This window comes from Macrobrachium nipponense, chromosome 4 (assembly GCF_015104395.2).
Source record: "Macrobrachium nipponense isolate FS-2020 chromosome 4, ASM1510439v2, whole genome shotgun sequence".
Taxonomy (NCBI): domain Eukaryota; kingdom Metazoa; phylum Arthropoda; class Malacostraca; order Decapoda; family Palaemonidae; genus Macrobrachium; species Macrobrachium nipponense.
Genome location: NC_061100.1, coordinates 35,239,388 through 35,261,090, shown reverse-complemented (window position 1 = coordinate 35,261,090; position 21,703 = coordinate 35,239,388). Strand labels below are relative to the sequence as shown.

At 35.3% G+C, this 21,703-nt stretch overlaps 1 protein-coding gene across 2 annotated transcripts in view; it reads right to left on the bottom strand.

Moving 5' to 3' along the window:
• Positions 1-21,703, bottom strand: part of LOC135210852 (uncharacterized) — a 741,193-nt gene that overhangs the window by 435,933 nt on the left and 283,557 nt on the right. For both annotated transcript variants that reach the window (XM_064243740.1, XM_064243745.1), the window contains exon 4: positions 17,786-17,895. In XM_064243740.1, the coding sequence (XP_064099810.1) occupies positions 17,786-17,887 (102 nt within the window). In that variant the 5' untranslated portion in view covers positions 17,888-17,895. The remainder of the gene's footprint in view (positions 1-17,785; positions 17,896-21,703) is intronic.

The window sequence follows — 21,703 nt, the reverse complement described above, 5'->3', positions numbered from 1 at the left end:
GGTTATCCTTATTACTTTTCATTCAGATTTCAAATTCTGCCAACTAATAAAAGGTATAATATATATATGTGTGTGTGTGTGTGTGTGTGTGTGTGTGTGTGTGTGTGTGTGTGTACGTAGAATCTACTGGTCACTTCACTTTACCAGATACATATATATTTGACATAGCCACAATGCCGTCTTGACTTTTCGAATTCCTCACGGCTTTTTGATACGCTTGTCACTACAAACGCCTTGAGATCTAAGCGCTAGAAATATGAAGAAATTATGAAGTCCGGTAGCGGGAAACGAACCCGGGTTACCATAATCACGACGAGGTCACGTTGGAGACCTGACAGCGAGAAGGCAAAGTGACCTCGTTCGTCGTGATTGTTTTAACCAGGGTTCGTTTCCCGCTACCGGACATCATAATTCCTTCGTATTTCTAGCACTTTGATCTCAAGGCTTTGTAGTTAAAACGTATCCAAAAACGCGCCAAGAGTTCGAGAAGTTAAGATATATATATATATATATATATATATATATATATATATATATATATATATATATATATATATATATATATGTGTGTGTGTGTGTGTGTGTGTATGTATGTATACACATACATACTATATATATATATATATATATATATACATACACCCCACACACACACACACACACACACACCACATAGATATATATATATATATATATATATATATATATATATGTATATAAATTTATACGTATATTATTGAGATAATACCTATCCTGAAATCTTAAAACATCAAAATTTACCCAAGGAGAAATCTTTTAATATGATGTAATGAAGGATCTACAAAATGAGCAATCTACAAAAGCTACAGAATTACAGTCATCTCAGCAGATACGGCTACCAGAATGACCAAAGGAATACAGCCCATATTATGGAGGTGAAACCTTCGGTATCCTTATAAGCGGACAATACAGCAGCCTTTCGCGATCGTCTCAAAAAAGAGCAGCCAAATATAAATTTCAAAATGAAGAAAATATGTACATCTTAATACAATTCTACTATATCAAAAAAAAAAAAAAAAAAAAAAAAAAAAAAAAAAAAAAAAAAAAAGTTTCTTTTTAGAAAATCGAAAGTTACGGCCTTGTGCCTTGAACAAAGAAATGCCTAAAATTCACGATCAAATATATAGTGTAGCGCATTACTTTACAATGTCATGGAAAGAATTCAATCAGCTTTTTACTTTTTTCAAGGATAACGGTTATCTTAGCAAGTCAGAATTTGGCAACATGAACAAGTTCTCAATTATAATATCACGTATTAATATAATCACAAAAGTTCTTAATTATAATATCACTTTATTAATATAATCACATAATCGGTATCATCGAGAATTCTTGATTGTAATAACATAAGCCTTTATTAACGTCATCACTACCATCAAGGCTAAACCAAAAGGTTATTCCGCCAATAATTCCAACGCATAGTAAGCAATCGGGCCATAAAAAGCTATCGATAGGAAGAGAGGAAACCGACGGAGTGAGAAAATAAGGGAAAAGGGGGGAAATTTCAAATGGAAATCCTAAATCGATCCGTTTATTCTCCCCTCACGACCGCCAGATGTCTCGTTTCCCTCCACGACTGCCATTAGTTACTCCCCCCCCACCCCCTCTCTCTCTCTCTCTCTCTCTCCTCTCTCTCCTCTCTCTCTCGCTCTCTCTCTCTCTCTCCTCTCTCTCCACTTGAGTTGTGGCGGTTTGCTCGCGACTTCTCTTTCTCCATGGTGATAAAAATGTTCATGACACGCGCAATATATATATATATATATATATATATATATATATATATATATATATATATATATATATATATATAATATATATATATATACTGAACTCAAGAAATTCATTAAGTATTTTAAGATTATCATAAGTATTTGTCTGTCTCCGATAATAAAAAAAGTGAGAGAGAGAGAGAGAGAGAGAGAGAGACTTATATGTGGTTGCGAGTCATCGTAAAGCATGCTTTAAATTTTTGCTACTGAAACGGTTTTTATCTGACAACCGCAGTTTTCATGAAAAATATTTCAGCAATTCGAAGGAAATGTTTTTCCTTCGAAAGGCTCTGTGATCATTCTATTTTTAAGTATATCATCCTATAATAAGCCTTAACCATATAACCGAAATAATGTTAATAATGTTTTAACAGGAAAATTATAGTATACCCAGATGCGGGTCTCGTATATTAGCCCGAGGCCATACATCCAATTAACCTCTAGACATCAGACACTTGCCTGAGAAATGTCTTGAAAATACCCACATAAGGGGTATTTGATCCTAATCCTCTGATCCATGTCCCCATAATAATTACTACTTGGCTCGTGACTCCCTGAATCTGTGAAGCAGGCCTCCAAATATTTATTTGAGTTAGCGATCTGTGATTCTTGTCTCCAGTCACTCAAGTCTCTTAGTTTTACCAGACCACTGAGCTGATTAACAGCTCTCCTAGACTGGCCCGAAGGATTAGATATTTTTACGTAGCTAGGAACCAGTTGGTTTCCAAGCAACGGGACCTACAGTTTAATGTGGGATCCGAAGCACATTATATCGAGAAACGAATTTCTATCATCAGAAATAAATTCCTCTGATTCCGAGTTGGCAGAGCCGAGAATCGAACTTTGGACCACCGGGTTGGTAGGCGAGAGCGAAAACAACTCGTCCAACGAGGAATTGTCTCCAGTCACTGATTACTCAAATTCGTGATCCCTAACTCTGTGATACTTGCATCCAAGCACTGTTTACTGCACTCAATTAATGACCTCTAAATCTGTGACGTTTACGTCTAAACATTTATTAATGAGCCATACATCTGTGATCGTTGCCTCACTAGTGACTAGTTCCATTTTTTCATCTTAGGTCTGTTGATCCTTGCCTAAAAACACTGGCTACTTCAACTCCAGACCCACAAATCTACTTTCTTACATTTAACATTTAAAACATTCATGAACTTTAATTCAAGTCCTAGAGCCTTTTATCCTTACCTCCCTCCAATTACTGATTGCTTCAATTCAAGGTCACTACATCTCTGATTCCTGGTCCCCAAGAAGTGATTACTTCGGTTCCTGATTCCTCAATCTGCCTTCCTTGCCTTGAAATATAATGATTATTTCAATTCACGAGCCTTATTTCCGTGACCTTTACCTCAAAACACTGAGCAATTCAATTCATGGTGCATTATATGTGATCAAACCTCCAAGCATGATTATACTTCAAGGTTTGATCCATTAATGTTTAATTCTTTCCTCCAAGCAGATGACTTCAATTCGTGATCCTTAATAACCGTTCCTTTCCTCCTAACATTGATTAAAGCACAATTCGTCTTCCCTAAATCTGTAATCCTTTCCTTCGAACACTGATTAATGAACAATTCATGTGTCCCTAAATCTGTAATCCTTTCCTTCAAACATTAGTTAATGAACAATTCATGTTAACTAAATTTGTAATCCTTTCCTCCAAACATTGATTAAAGCACATTTCGTCTTCCCTAAATCTGTAATCCTTTCCTTCGAACACTGATTAATGAACAATTCATGTGTCCCTAAATCTGTACTCCTTTCCTTCAAACATTAGTTAATGAACAATTCATGTTACCTAAATCTGTAATCCTTTCCTCCAAACATTGATTAAAGCACATTTCGTCTTCCCTAAATCTGTAATCCTTGCCTCCAAACATTGATTAATACACAATTCATGTTCCCTAAATCTGAAGGTCCTAAAAAAAAAACTCGATTACTTCCATTCGTCATCCTTAAAAACATAATCCATCATCATCCTCAACTCCAAACTTAAATTGCCTGAATTCGAGGATCAGGGAATCGTTCATCTTTCCCTTCATGAATTTATTATTCATTTCATGTTCCTCGCATCCATGCTTTGCTTAATTACGTTTGAATCCCTGAATTTATTAGCTTTGCACCAAGCGTTGTTTACGTAAAAGCGTGATCCTCGCGCTCTAATTGGATAATGGAAGTCTCGTGCTTCGAAGTCATTAATTCTCGAGAAAACAACAAAGGAGGAGTTCCATAAGGTCGACAATCCTTCACGAAGGACAAGGTTATGGGGCCAAGGCGCATTCATTATTGTGCAGAACAAAACTTGATTTGCGTACGGTATGATGACACACACACACACACACACACACACACACGAGAGAGAGAGAGAGAGAGAGAGAGAGAGAGAGAGAGAGAGAGAGAGAGAGAGAGACTACAGGACAACAGAAATATTGAAATGGATTCGTTTGTTTACGCAGTTTAGGGGTTGAATGACTATGATCACTGACGAACGCAGATTTACAGACAACACACAGGAAAAAAATGTTTCAATAATTTCGTAGTTCCAAATTATCGAAACACAGACCAAAAATACATGGACATCAATGTATTCAAAATATTGCCATAACAAAAGTTGTTCACGCTAACACTGAACAGGCAATAAATTATTTCGAGGATGGCAATAGACAATACTGTCAGTCAAAGTCAAACAAAAAAGTAGCATCCTAACAATACTACCCTTCCTGACAAATACATTCAAATCGCAGATACTGCCATCAAGACGAGAACGAAATAATAATAATAATAATAAAACAATAATTTTAAAATGAACTGCATAATCAAATGGGTGACTCTGGATTGCGGAAGATGCATGAAATTGGGATACATTTAAATAAATGTGATCTAAAGTGACAAATAAATAGAAAAAGACATTAGATACAAATATTGCTCAAACAACCCGTGTTAGCACAAGATCTGCTCATCGCAACGACAATAAACAACGGTTTTAACAAGAGCTGCAAATGGAATTTATCATTTGAAGGAGGGTGCAAAACCCTGAACAAAGTCATTCAACGAAATAACATTTCTCATAAATATGAGGACTCAGGCACTGCCTCACTCGGAAACAAACGAGAGAGAGAGAGAGAAGAGAGAGAGAGAGAGAGAGAGAGAGAGAGTTAAATGGAGGCGTTTAGATCCGAGCCTTCTGGATTACGTGACAAAGCCACGTATCAACCTTTTAAACTCACAGTGGTCCTTTTGACCAGTGGAGGGATTTTGCTCCTCAGACGAAACAAGGAGAAACGATAAAAAAAAAGGTGATGATAGAAATAATCGTACAAAAACTTTGAGAACCTTTTCAAAAAGAAAGAATGGAAAGAAAAAATAACTCGAGATTTCCCTCCCTAACCAAAGCGGCAATGACATCTATCACACATATTACTATACGGTAATTTCAATACTACACATACTAGACTTACGCCAGTTTGAAGAGAAAAAACATCATGTCCTATAAGTGTAATAAGCTTACAAATATATAATAACAAACAAAAGGAGAACGTACTACTAATAATATTGTACATTAAGTCTCAACAAAGTTCTTTAGCATCGGATAATTTCAAGTATTTATACACAGTAATGGAACATAAACATTTCTATGGGGCAATGTCCGTTATAACATCAGAAATAAGAATAATCATTCAATATTACAAAGTTATAATACACTGGTCACCCATAATTATGTCAATATCAAGAATACGTTAATGTGCAAGCAAAACTATCAGTTGGTCTAACTCCCACATTCCATTATTTCCCGCATTCGAGCTTTAGAAATTGAAATAATTTATTTTAGTAAACTTTCATTTTTACAAAATAAATAAATAAATAAAATAGAAATATAAAAACATAATTTGGTCACGATCCTCAAACCACTCGATAACAAGTTTTCCCACTTTCAAGTGACTCGAGTATCCAATAGTCACCCCTTTATTGATGCGGTCACCTATTCGTTTTCTCTTAAGGTCGAGACGCGTTGTTCTGATAGTATACTATGATATTGGCACAGCACTCGCTCCAATCTTTACTTGAAAATATATCAATTACAATCGTTGTCTGCTATGATTATTATAGCAAGTGCACAAATAAGTGAAAGTTAAAATAAGAATTTGCAAGTTACTTAACATCTAGGAGAATATTAAGATAAATGAAACGACAAAAAATTTTAGTTAAAAATAAACTTACAGGAATAGCTATACTGTGTTACTTTTCTGCAAAACACCCATAGGTATCGTACTAAAACGTTATACATGTCGCATTATTATATAGTCTTTGAACAAAATATAACATATCAAGAGATAGTGAGAGCGCGAAACAAAGCATCAGTAAGTACCCTCTCTCGCTAAAACAACACTATTTCTCAATTTCAAAAAGTACAATGGAAGATGACCAGGAATAGGTATATAAAGTGAAGCAGGTAAAGATTTTGAAATGAATACGAGTACACGCTAGTTCTGCAGCTATCATATTAAATGCAATTATGTGTATGTATGTGACAGACATACATACATACATATATACATATATATATAATATATACATATATATACACACATAATATATGTATGTATATTTACATTACATAAATATACATCAACTATATTATTCGGATTTTTTAAAACATTACTGAGGAGGAAGCGATGCAACTTTTTATGATTATACATATATTATATACTGTGTGTGTGATTATATATATATATATATATATATATATATATATATATGTATATATATATAGATATATATATCATATATCTTATATATATATATATATATATATATATATATATATATATTATGTTTAAAAAATCACAGTAGATGCACGTGACTTCATTATATAAGCGAATACCTCAGGACACTTGACAGGCATCGTCGGGGAGAGAAAAAAAAAAAAAAAAAAAAAAAAACGAATAAACAGGAGAATGCGTTTGGTACTGACCTTCTGCCTGTCATTTTCCTGTGGTATTCGTTTATGTTTATGTTTATATATATATATATATATATATATATATATATATATATATACTATATATGTATATATATATATATATATATATATATATATACATATATATAATATTTATAACTATATATATAATCTGCACCGTAAACAACCCATCGTACAAACGTCTGTTCTATTAAACTGCCTTCCGATTAAAACGAATTTTACCTGATTAAATTAAAAGCCTTAAAACATTCACGAAATAGCGATGGATCACCCGATGGAATTCCCACCAACGTTGCATGTTAAGTAGCTGACACTCCCAGACAGCAATCGGGACTTTCATTTAAAACGTTTCGAACGATGAGAATCAGAATAGGCTTCATTAATTTATTTATTTACTTTTGTGTTTGTTGATATGGGAACATGACGTTCATGACTTGAAGTACTACGCAACAATTTGAATTCTTTTTATTATTATGACTAATTGTGGGAACATGATGTTCATGGCTATTTTTCTTTCTATTTTCCTTAAATATGGGAACAATATTTAGGAGTTAAAGTACTAGGCAACAATTTTATCTTATTTTTATTCCATTTTTTTAAATATGGGAACGTGCCTTTCCATGAAGTAAAGCACTACACAACAATTTTAATTTTAATTATGATTGTTTTTAATATGGGAACATGACGTTCTTGAGTTCAAATACTACACAACAATTGTAATTCTTTATTTTTCGTTTTTTTTTATATGGGAACATGACGCTCAAGAGTTAAAAGTATACGGCAATTTAAATTTTATTCTAAGAGTACCATTCTGAATGATGTTTAATATATCGTTCATAGAATATAGACGTTGAAAAATTATCCAAATAAATAAAGAGATTCCAGAAAATAAATGCTGATAAAAAAAAACCATAAATTAACCTTGCATTCCCTGCACAAAAATGACTGATACATAATCAACTTCTATTTAGATACCATTCATGAATCATTCCAAAAGTAAATTTAATTCCTATGTCTTTTGTTCAAGAACGGTGTCCCTTCATTATCCTAAAGCATTATGGCATGCACTCTTTAAAATCATTGAATCTACATTCGTAGTCAAATATCCGGAAAGCTTTCGTAACTGACAATTCCCTGAAATATCTCAAGAGTTCCTCAAGGCTCCATTATCACCTCTCAATTCCCCGAATCATTTCCCGCGTTCCTCAAGGCTCCATTACCATTCCTCAATTCCCTGAATCATTTCACGCGTTCCTCAAGGCTCCATTACCATTCCTCAATTCCCTGAATCATTTCCCACGTTCCTCAAGGCTCCATTACCATTCCTCAATTCTCTGAATCATTTCCCGCTTTCCTCAAGGCTTCAATATCACCTCCAAATTCCCTGAATCATTTCCCGCTCTCCTCAAGGCTTCATTGTCAGCTCGCAATTCCCCGAATCATTTCCCGCTCTCCTCAAGGCTCCACTATCATCTCTCAATTCCCCGAATCATTTCCCTCGTTCCTCAAGGCTTCATCATCACCTCTCAATTCCCTGAATCATCCCCCCCCCCCCCCCCACACACACACACACACACACATATATATATATATATATATATATATATATATATATATATATATATATATATATATGTATGTATGTAGTATAACATATATTTAAAATTCCTGAAACTCAATTTCTTTCCGTAATGGCCCACATTCCCTTCTCTGCGGTCTTTATGGAAAACAACAAGACAAACAAAAAACGCAAAAGATAAAACGACAAACCAAATAAAAGACCCAAATTCGTCTGGCTTTCCTCGCTGAAATCCGAGCATGCCGACTCGGCCATTCATTGGCCCGTCCCCTTTAAACCCCGAGGAAAACTTATTAAACATTAAACGCGACGTCCTCGAAGGAAATTGAGACCACACGCTATCCAAATGTTTCGTAATCGCCGCGTATTTGTTTCTCACATAAGTCACCGCCAGCGACAAACGCGGCATATTTGAATAAATAACAATGGCAACCGCATAGGGGGAATACTGCTACCAATGGCATATTAGGTATACTTAGGTATATAGAAAACAAATGCATAGGAAGATATTGCTACCAAAGATATACCCAGAATATTAGTATATAACAAAGACAAATACATAAGAAAAGAATGCTACTAGAGATATACCTTGGATATTAGTTTATACCTAAGACAAATACATAAGAAAAGAATGCCACTTGAGTTATACCTAGGTCATGAGTTTATAACAAAGACAAATGCATGAGAAAAGAATGCTACCAGACATGTACCCTAGGACATTAGTACATAACAAAGACAAATGTACAAGTAAAGAATGCTACCAGATATATACCTAGTATATTAAAGTATTAGAACGATGTCAAAATTATGTGAAAGTACGCCAGGGAAACACTTTAAAACCTTGTAAATAATTACACGTACGGATTCGAATTAAATACGGACAACGCCAGGCAATGACAGCTATATTCAAAATACCTTTATCCATAAACAAGATTATAGACGCAGAAGTGCAAACATATATCGGTACCAGTTTTGAAAATTAATGAACCAGATATAAACAGACAATCGGGTATCATTACAATCCATTTCTACTTTTAGTAACTTCCTCCACTCCGCTTTCTTTTGTATCTTTTCAACCAGGTCATAATCATATCTTCAATATTCAGTGCATAGAGACTCCAGGAGGTTGTTATTCCATTGGGTTACAATTCTTTCAAACACGATGACTTGGTCCGTGTGGTGAGACATGGAGATGAGAACTTAACATAGGAAGAAAAATAGTAACATATATTTGGCAATTTAACCAACTAATACAATTCAAACTCGTGTGGTTCCACCAATTACTGCTTTTCACGAGAGCGCTCTCTTTGACCCTCTAATCTGTAGTCTGTGGTTCTGGACAACTTCACAGACATATACTTTGCACTGTACAGATAACACTTCACAGAGCTCAAGTAGCGCAAATGTAGTTATCAGTAGAAATGATCAATAAAAAAAATAGCTTGTAGAAAGAAATTCCTTTTGCTTGATTAGCAAACACTGATCCACCCGTCACCGAACAATTATAATAATTATCAATCAAAACCCAATGGAAACCTAACCACAACTATAGATATCATATAATACAACGGTTGATCGTATAATTGCTCCAAATCAAGTCAGAATTTGTATCGAAAACAATCATCTATAAACTTTCAGTGTAATGTTAAGTGTCTATATTTGCGACCATACAGTTTCCACAAAACTCGATCATCTTAGCTCTGGATTAGAAACTCGAAATATCCACTCGAACCACATCTGGCCCTCTTACTAAAACCAATTTGGATGTTTGAACTCACTTGGAAATCCCCAGCGGTTATGACTCCACTGTGCCCATTTTCTTCAACAAACAGTACATGTGGAACCCACAAATATTGAAGAAAAAATCAACATTCTTAGCCCGAAATTGCTACTGAACCCAAACAAACTGGGGTAACAAAAACGACCAAGCTACTAGAAAAAAAACTCCCGTAAAAAAACAAGAAAATAAAACTATAACAACGTAGTTTCCAGGGTTTCAAGAAGCACCATAAACATTTCGTCAATTTACCAGAGAAGGTTCTCGTATTAAATGCCTTTTTAAAATCAAGGTTGCGTCATTACGTAATATTCATTACCCCTTTTGCTTGGGGTATACTTTTTCGTGAACGTAATAATTCTCTAGCAAAACTACGTGCACTGAGTTTCATAAGTACGTCTTTATCCACGTAGCAGGATTATGCTCACACATACAACACACAGAAACAAAGATAGGGCTAAGAGCAGCAATCAGAATATCATGGAAATGGCGAAACGATTTAAGCCTAAAAATTGAAAACAAGCATTTAGCGTACAATGCACATTTCCTACTTATGCAAAGGATTAAGAACATTACCCAGTTGCCTACAACGAGTTTTCTCCGAGATCTTCCTGACGATGTCATGAATGTAAGATTTCCGACTGCGCCTGCAAAGTCCAGCTCGTTGGAAAGCATACGGCTGTGCAAGAGAGCTTTGCTGGTGTTATCTATATACACGCAGCGAGTGCACAAACAAACTACGTATATATATACCATTGCCCGGAGGGCGAGGGAGCGAGGGAAGGAAACTGCATAGGAGATCAGAAGTGCTAGTCTCTCTGATTCACATGAACTTTGCTTTTGTTATCTATCTCTCTCTCTCTCTCTCTCTCTCTCTCTCTCTCTCTCTCTCTCTCTCTCTCTTCTGAGATAAGCAAAACAGTATTCTTATCAGGAGACTGCTTCGAGAACCTTATTTGTGAACGCGTTATATATACACCGTCCCAACACCTTTTATGCGCGTTCTTCTAAAACTTTTTTGATAATTATTGAAGATCTCCAGATAAGACTTGTGGGCAAGCGATGCTTTAAGGCAAATTTTGTTACTCCTATCTGTGCTGTAAATGCGTGTATTTACACACACACACACACACACACACACACACACACACACGAGAGGACGAAATTATTATTAACTAAAACAATTCCTCTTTGGTTAACATATATGAAATATATTAATTCCGAGGTAGACCGGATTGGATATTAAAAAATTTACACAACCACACACAGACACACACACACACACACATATATATATATATATATATATATATATATATATATATATATATATATATATAAAAAACATACTCATACATACCACACAATTCAATTCATCTAACCACCAGTAAAGTAAATTTCATATTTCAGGTCTATTCTTCATTTCAATCTACTTGTATTAAATTTTGTTTCCTTTGGAATTTTGACTTCACACATAAACCTAATTAATATTTTATACAGTAGTATATTAAAGATCCTGACACATATACACACACGTCCTCAGTAATATTCCTACGAAAAATTCTCTATTTTTCCTTAGACAGCGATTCCTTCATGATAAAATGGTAGCGGACATGGTTGCCCTATTCAGTGTCGGCCACACATCAAATTAAGATTATAATAGATTTCAATGGCGACAAAAAAGAAACCAAAAATTCCAAGGAGGCCGATAAAACTGATCTGGAAACGAAATATATAAAATCACAGATTAAAGCCGACTAACGTTACCTATTCTGTTTTCATTAGAATATATATTTTACTTCCATTCTCATTTCCGTTAAGGCAACGCTGCAGTTCGACCTTGAATGACAAAAATTGAGAAGTACATATGAAAGGGATAGTTCCGACTTAAAAAAGCATATTAAAGAAAAAAAAATTAAATGAGGCAACTATCTTTTGGTCATGAGGCAAGCCTATCACTTTGTTTGGGATAATGTTAATTCCAGCGGGACTGGATAACCCGCCCAATCACCCAACGGAGAGAGAGAGAGAGAGAGAGAGAAGAGAGAGAGAGAGAGAGAGAGAGAGAGAGAGAGTGTTTCGCAAAAGAAAAAAAAAATTCTAATACTTTTTTTTTCTTTTTTTTTTATATCTTAATTTTTGCTGAAGCAGATCAGACAAATGCCACACAGCCTAGTCCACGCCTGGCGGATTTCAGAAACAGACAGAATTGGAATGAACTATAAGTTATCTAGCGTCACGCTACCTGGGTTCACATGACAGATGGGGGATCGAAGTCAACAGCTAAATAAGGAGGCAGGGAGAGAATTCTTGCAAGCAAACTTTCCCAAACTGACATAACGCATATGAAATAAAACTCCTAGACATAAACAATCAAACTGACATAGCGTCTATGAAATAAAACTTTCCTAGACATAAACAATCAAACTGACATAGCGTCTATGAAATAAAACTTTCCTAGACATAAAACAGTGCTAAAATATGATGTTACTATATGACAATAAATGAATGAATCAAGTAAAACCGTAACAATAAACGCACAAACAAACAAGTCGGAATAGCGAGCGAGCTGGAGACCAGACCGCTTTTCAAATAGACTGGAAATCGCCGGAGCGATCCGACGGGTGACCATTGTTGTTTGTTTACCAAAGAGAAAAACACCCTTATTTACGACCGAATCCTTCACAAAGCATTATCTTCCGCTCGGCTGCGCCCGGGACGACGAGAGGCATTGTCTCTTTCATTCTATTAAGAATCAAGGAAAAAAAATACATAGCTATATATAGGAAACGACGCTTACAATACAGACCAGATAGATGATGCAGAGGCTGCGCTGGCATTCGAGTAGCCGGCCTTAAATAGCCAGGTTATTTTAAAAAATGATGTATCGGTTAATAAGCCTGGAGACGCGTTGTTATTCCTATGCAAAAGATACTGTAACTTATTATTCTTATTAATATCATAATCTCCCATAATTTGTTAACTCTTACGAAACAATCCGAAAGGCAATTCATTTGCTCTTGCTGTGACGTCATCCAAAGCATAAAACGAGAAAGAAATACATTTCACAAATTTCCATTAGTTTCTTCCGAGATGTCATATTAATTCACATGTTCAATGATATGGTATAATGGTATTGTAACTTAAAATATAAAAATCGAGTTATTGCTTTACAATAGTCAAATAAATTGTTTGGGGTTATTCCTTTTATCGTCCTGGCTACAAAAATAAAGCTGGAATTTCCCCGACTCAAACTGCGGGAAATAAGAGATACATATCATGGAATTTATCATATATTTGGCAGAAAATCTGAATGCAATTTAAAATGTAATGAACGTTTTTTTTATCTTAAATTAAGGTTTCTGTCCTATAATGCCACCTTAATTAATCAAAATAACTGACAATATTAATATAAAGGCTCTTGATTGTCAGGGTAAAAAAAAAAAAATTAATTTCTGGCGCGATAAGACATAGTAGAGCGACCGAAAATTGCAAAACGAACGAGCGTGACATTCATTAACATCGACTAACCAATCAGGATGCAACTCGCGTCCCATTGTGAGTGAATGGTTATCGTACCAATCGGGAATCGCCACGCGTCAGTGCGCTATTGGCTGATTTGATTAGAGCAATATGACTGGTTGATGTGAAAAAAGCAGCGGCATATAAATTTCTTCCAGGCATGATTGGCAATCAGTGTGTGTTTGTGTACGGGGGGGGTAGGGAGGGGGTGGGGCGGACCTGGCAAGGAGGAATGGGAAGGGACCAGGGTAGGTATAACGTGAAGCGTTGGGATGGGTATTGGCAAAATGGAAATATTTTTTACATGCATACTCCAAAAAGAAAGTTGACCCAATTTTCGAATCCCGAGAATCGAACTAGAAATTGGCATTTCGAAGGAGGCAGCCAAAATTCCTTTTTATGCCGGGAATTTTTAGGGCTAATATTTCTGAGAGGGAAGAAAGGTTTTCTCCTTGCACTGTATTCAAGAACTTAACATTAAATCTTCCCTGGGTCACGCCCTGACACTTTTGAATATCTGAAAAGAACTGAATAATAATATTTTGAATATCAGAAAAGAATTGAATAATAATATTGCAACTTGGCTGTATATTTAGTTGTTTATGACTAAAAAACTGACAGTTACGAGAACCCTGCCACAGCCGGTCTAGTTATTAGGACAGGCGACCTTTAATATTTCTGCATAAATGATGATTATAAATCATTTGTGCCATTTCTCCTTTCCTCCTGGTGAAGGGTGTAGAAGACGAAGCGACTCATATTCGTTATATAAGCGGAAACGGAATAGCTCTTTTACGTAACCTCGCTGAAAAAAAAAATTATTCAATATTTTCAGCCGGTTTTAGTTTTCTGTAAAACTACTGAGATGGCTATTTGTCTGTCTGTCAGCACGTTTTCTGTCCGCCCTCACATCTTAAAAACTAGTGAGGCTAGAGGGCTGCAAATCAGTATGTTAATCATCCACCCTCCGATCAGCAAACATACCAAATTGCAGCCCTCTAGCTTCAGTAATTTTGATTTTATTTAAGGTTAAAGTTAGCTCTGATCGTGCGTCTGGAACCGATATAGGTGCCAGCAACACAAGTCACCACCGGGCTGTAGCTGAAAGGTTCATTAGCCGCGGCTGAGAGTTTAAGTGGCCGTGGATGAGTGTTTCATACAGCATTATAAGCTGCACAGAAAACCCGATTGCGCCGAAGAAACTACGGCGTATTCTTAACTTGTTTTGATTACGGATGAGCTGTGTGCAATTTGCATAACTCGTCTCAGGTACACTAAATGCAACACAGTTGAATTTCTCTGGGCAATCTTCATTGATTGATTGATTTATAGGTTTGAGGCATAATGCCAAGCACTGGGGCAACAAAGGCCATTCAGCGTTGAAACGGAAATTGACAGTGAAAGGGTTTGGAAGGTGTAACAGGAAGAAAACCTCGCAGTTGCACTGTGAAACAATTGTTACGAGATGGTGGAAAGTAAGATGGAGGAAAGATAATATGAAAGAAGGTACAGTAAAAGGAATGAAAGTAGTTGCAGCTAGGGGTCGAAGGCATGCTGCAAAGAACCTTAAGTAATGTCTACATTGCACTGCATGAGGTGCACTGACGGCAATACCCCCCCTGTGGGGGGAGCAATCATCATTTAACGGGATCGTCTGGATTCTGAAGGATTAACGCTCAAGTTAAGGAGACGATTATTTTTTTTCTCTCTTCAATGTTAGTCAATTTGAGTATACTTGTTGTATACAGTGCAATACACAAAAATGGGGGCCAACGCTAGCATTTTCGTTGTATTTTGTATTGAGAGAGAGAGAGAGAGAGAGAGAGAGAGAGAGAGAGAGAGAGAGAGAGAGAGAGGAGTTACTACTCCAATCACCTGTTTGCTCTTCGTAGTGGTTAACTACTCAGTTATATTAACAACTGCAATGTAGCTACTTAAAAGTTTGTATTCTTAAAATATATATTTTTTACTTATATCACAGCGTGCTTCATGTAAAGTGCAGTATATTAAGAGGCCAACATCTGCACTGCCGTAAACAAGAGTATATGGCAGAAGGTGACCTTAAAACATGACGAATACATACTGCAAACCAACAACGCTTAGTCTTGGCAATCTTTGCCCCCTCTCCTAACAAAGGTAACATACTGAGTTCAGAATTATTCCAAAGACCTTTTGATTTGTTTGTCAGTCACTAGTCCCACCTGTGGTGGTAGTTAACTAAAACTCCGAACAAAACAGATGAAGTAAACATACAAACAAACTGACGAACATACAAAACTGAACCAAAAAAAACCAGTCAGTGCCTTTGCAGAGGTAGATAACCCGCTCAATACAAAAGTAGAGAGAGAGAGAGAGAGAGAGAGAGAGAGAGAGAGAGAGAGAGAGAGAGAGAGAGAGAGAGAATTTATATAAAAAAATATTCTGACTTTGAAAGCCAACTCGAACGGCTGAGCTATATATGAAAAATACCCAAAAAGGGCTTTCTGTGTCAATTCACAGAGTCGTGTTTGCAGATTAACAGGTAGCGTTTATTCGGCGGCCATCATCAGATTGCGATCTGTCCCTTTTTATGGCTTTTGCAGATTTTTTATTTTAACTATATGCTACGCTGATATATATATATATATCACTATATATATATATATATGTATATATATATATATATATATATATATATATATATCTATATATATATGTTATATAGTATATATATATATAGATATAATATACTATATCATATCATTATATATAGACATACACACATACATACTCTGCAATCCTAAATTGCACTACACTACCATTAAAGACACATTTAGCATATTTATGTTGTATATGTTTATAATTCTTATTTACTTATATGGCTGTTTTCTATGGTTTCTCACAAAATTTACAAAGTATTTCTGTTCCCTCCCACTTCCTACGTAATCCAGAACTTATTCAAAATGCACTAAAAAGTACGAATAAGAAAACAGAGCAATCCCTGACAATTTTGAGGACTAGCTATACGAAAAAAAGCATCGCTTTTAAGTTAAGTCTATCTTAGTTTAACCAGACCACTGAGCTGATGAACAGCTCTCCTAGGGCTGGCCCGAAGGATTAGATATTTTTACGTGGCTAGGAACCAATTGGTTACCTAGCAACGGGACCTACAGCTTATTGTGGGATTAGCAACGGGACCTACAGCTTATTGTGGGATCCGAACCACATTATATCGAAAAATGAATTTCTATCACCAGAAACAAATTCCTCAGATTCCGCGTTGGCCGAGCCGAGAATCGAACTTCGGACCACCGGATTGGTAGCCGAGCGCGAAAACCACTCATCCAACGAGGAACTTTGCATCGCTTTTAAATGTCCGGTAACACAGGCCTCGAGCACAATGCTGGTTCTCCATTTCCCTAATAAACAAAAACAAAAGCAACATATCCCAAAATCAAATTGGAGTCCTCATAAGTGTCGCCACTTCCCTAAGAGGGACGACGGATAATGATCAATCTATGTTTATGGGCATTTCATGTGGTTCCTCACAAAGTTTAAAAAATGTACTTTCAAAGCATTTTTGCTTTCTCACCATTTCCTTCATAATCCAGAAATCTATTAAAATATATTGAGAAATATGAACACAAAATTATAGCAGTCCCTGAAAATTTTGAGGACTTAATACCTGAAAAACCATCGTTATGAATCACCCCATTGTTGTTAATTTCAAAAGGATCCCAAATTAGACATTTTAAAAGCATCACTTGCGCACAAACCCTAATGATCAGGAAATAACTTATATACGTCAGAAACGATGTTATGTTTCCTAATAAACATCATCATGAAAGCAATAGATCCCCCAAAAATTGGATCTCTCTCTCTCTCTCTCTCTCTCTCTCTCTCTCTCTCTCTCTCTCTCTCTCTCTCTCTCAACCCAAATGACCAAGAAAGACATATATATACGTCAGACACGATGTTACATTTCCTAATAAACATCATCATAAGAGCATAGATCCCCACAAAATTGGATATCATTCTCTCTCTCTCTCCCTCTCGCTCACATTCCCGAGGAGTCCTAATGAGAACCCCGAAGGATAACCAATCTATGGAGGAATCCTTACCTGGTGGTCGGAGTACGCGGAGGCTGGATGCCTGGCCAGCTGCCCTCCCCCCACGTAGGGCTTCCGGGATGCCAGCACATCTCCCACCCTGCTTCCCATCATTGCCCACCCTGCAAAAAGAAAGGTTCAATGTTTACATAAATAAATATTATAATAATAAATTATGGTTACAATACTTCTGATAATAACACCTTTAACAATAGTACTGACAGTTACTTTAACATTTTCATTAATCACTCTAAGCCAATATAAAAATTACTCTGCCCACCCTGCAATATAAAAATGGTATATGCATAAATATATATGTAATAATGCATTATAGTTTGAGCATAAGTAAATATGTAATAATCCATTATAGTTACAGCAAAAATATATGCCTCTGCCCAACCCGGCAATATAAAAATGGTATATGCATAAATATATATGTAATAATGCATTATAGTTTGAGCATAAGTAAATATGTAATAATCCATTATAGTTACAGCAAAAATATATATGTAATAATGCATTTTAGTTACAGCATAAATATATATGTAATAATAAATTATAGTTACAAACTTACAATAGTACTGACAATATCTCTATCTTATTAATCACACTAACTCATTATGGAAATCACTCTGCCTATCCTACACAATAAAAAAAAAAGATATATGCATAAATCTATATAATTATGTAATAATAAAACAATAAATGAAAAAAATATTACTGACAACCACTCTAACGCCTTTCATAATCACAATAAACAATCATAAAATCAATTTTCATCAAAAACACATAAATTGTACACAGCACTAAGAAAGTCCTGAACAAAAACACTGTCAAAATTTCATATCTCGAATTATCTACCTATTTAAACCAGTTAAAATACAATGGCCAATGCAGTGTTTATTTACTCAGTGTTTGGCTGTTTACTGTTGCAACATGGATATTTCCATATGACTTCTACCTTTCAGTTTGCAACTGTGACGATATGAATATACTGATTAACATAGATGCACAAACTCGAAGCTTATGAGATTTCTGCCTAAGCGTGATTAGAGCAGTGACTGTTGTCTTCTCTTGGGAGCCAGGAAAGTATAGTACACACACACACACACACATATATATATATGCATATATAATATACTATGTATACGTAGACATTTATATATTAACAATCTCACAAACATGTATAGACCCACACCAAACATAAAGACAAGCAATAACACATTAATATATATATATATATATATAGTATATATATATATAGATATATATATATATATATATATATATATATATTCCTTCAGATAAAGGGATTCACACAGAAGTGCCAAATCCGTGTTCAATTCTGAAACAGCGATGTGTAGGCCCAAAAGGAAAGACTATCCATTGAATAACATGACTGGATCCTCAGGATAACGAAGGCATATCCTTCATTCAACTGCACCGTTAAGCGGAACAATTGCACCCAGGCGATGGAATGGTTACCATGCGGCGGAAAAGAATTTGCAAACTGAACGTCAGACTACGCTGCGTGCATATATATACATATATATATATATATATATATATATATATATATATATATATATACTATATATATATATATACATATATATATACTATATATACTATATATAACATATATAATAACTCTGCACTAGTGACTCCCCTACCCTCCTCCCGATCCCCTGCCTACCAAGACCTTAACATGGCGGACAAACAGGTTTGCCACAGGTGGATGAACATTTCACCCTCACACTCCCCTACCTACCCTGCCCCGGGTTATATGGGGTGGGTGGCCGTGTCATGGATTCCCTTAATTTAAACCCGGGGGTGGAAAAACAAGAACCACTCGGGTATCAATTAATGTGTAATTATACATAAACAATATATATATATATATTATATATATATATTGTATATACATATATATATATATATATATATAGTATATCATATATATAATATATACACTACATATATGAAGTTTCGTACAATTTCTATGGACTTCATCACTGAAGATTTGAAAGGGCGTTTTTCCTGCAAAGAGCAAATGGAATTTTATACATATGCATATACGTGTACACAGGAACATGTGTCACATTTATATATATAAAGGACTAGGAAAAGGCCATCTCGGCAAGACAAAGTGAGGCCCCCAGATACATCTAATATATAGAAGCTTTCCTTTAAAGGTGACATCAAGGGAAGGCAAAGCCCTTTCGCAACGAAATAAAGGCCTCCACGGGAAGATAAATGCCCTTCAGAATAAAGTAAAGCTCTTCCCGAACGAAATCAAATCACTCTCACTATAAAACAGAGCCTTTTTGATGTAGAGTGCCAATTCTTGCACCGGCCGTGAGGGCCACCAATGGACAATGTACCTTCAAACATCCATGCCTGTGAGCATCGGCTGCAAGGATTATTATCTTTAACAAAAAGATAGGTACACAAAGCAACACTTTTATCAATAAAAAAAAAATCTGCACAAATGTGCATGAACAAGTTAATTTATCAGGTAAGGCATTTCAATTAGCCATTAATGCTGCTATGTTGAAATGCAATTGAAAACAAAACACGCTTGTTAAGCGAAAGTACAGCTCTTAACAAGATTATTACCACACTGGACTTTGCATGAGAGAGAGAGAGAGAGAGAGAGAGAGAGAGAGAGAGAGAGAGAGAGAGAGAGAGAGAGAGAGAGAGAGAGAGAGAGAGAGAGAGAGAGAGAGCAGCAGCAGCAGCAAACAGAAAAATAAATAACTGGTTAATGTACTCTTAAGTATTTTACGCAACGAGATGCCGCTACCTAAACTTCATCTTTCATTTAGCAAAAAAAACATTTATCTCATATATGTGGCCATTTGACCTGACCTTCTAATGAAGAGTGTTTATACACAGATGCCTCAATAGGTTATGTTAATTTCAGTATTTTACTAAAACTGGTGAATGAATGAAGATGACCTACATTTTCAACAAAAATATTTAAATAAAAGCGTATCTCATTAGCGTTAATAATTAAATGCTAATTACCTTTTCGAAAGAACTCGTAATTAGCGTTACTACTGATAGGAATGTAGCTGATGGCACTAAAAAAAAAAAAAAAAAAAAAAAAAAAAAAAAAAAAAAAAAAATTATAGTTTCCTGTCAGAAAAGACATTTCTTACATTGATTTAATACATGAATCAAAAACATTCCTTTTCCCACCTTGATTTGACGAAACTTAATATATTTTCCTTCTGAACTTGATTTAAAGAAACCTCAAAAAAATGTTCCTTCTCATCCTGATTTAAAGAAACCTCAAAAAGTTACCTATTTCACTTTGATTCAAACTTCAAGAACATTCCCTGTCTCAACTTGATTCGAAGAAACTTCAAGAACATTCCCTGTCTCAACTTGATTCAAAGAAACTTCAAAACATTCCCTGTCTCAACTTGATTCAAAGAAACTTCAAAAACATTCCCTGTCTCAACTTGATTCAAAGAAACTTCAAAAACATTCCCTGTCTCAACTTGATTCAAAGAAACTTCAAAAACATTCCGGTTCTTTTCTTTATTTAAAGAAACTTCAAAATCAGTCCTTCTCTCACCTTGATTTAAGGAAATTTTGAAAAACGTTTCTCTCTTCACCTTGATTTGAAGAAAATCATTCCTTTTGTCACCTTGATTTAAAGCCGCCTCAAAACCATTCCTTTACTCATCTTTATTTAAAAAAAAAAAACTCAAAATCATTGATCTAAAAAACTTCAAAATCATTCCATTTCTCGCCTTGGTTTAAGGAAACTTCAAGATCATTCCTTTTCTCACTTATAGGAGCTTCAAAAACATTCCTTTCTCGACTTGTTTTTTTTAAAAGAAACTTCAAAAAACAGTCCTTTACTCACCTTGATTTAAAGAACCTTCAAAAGTATTGGTTTTCTCACCTTGATTCAAA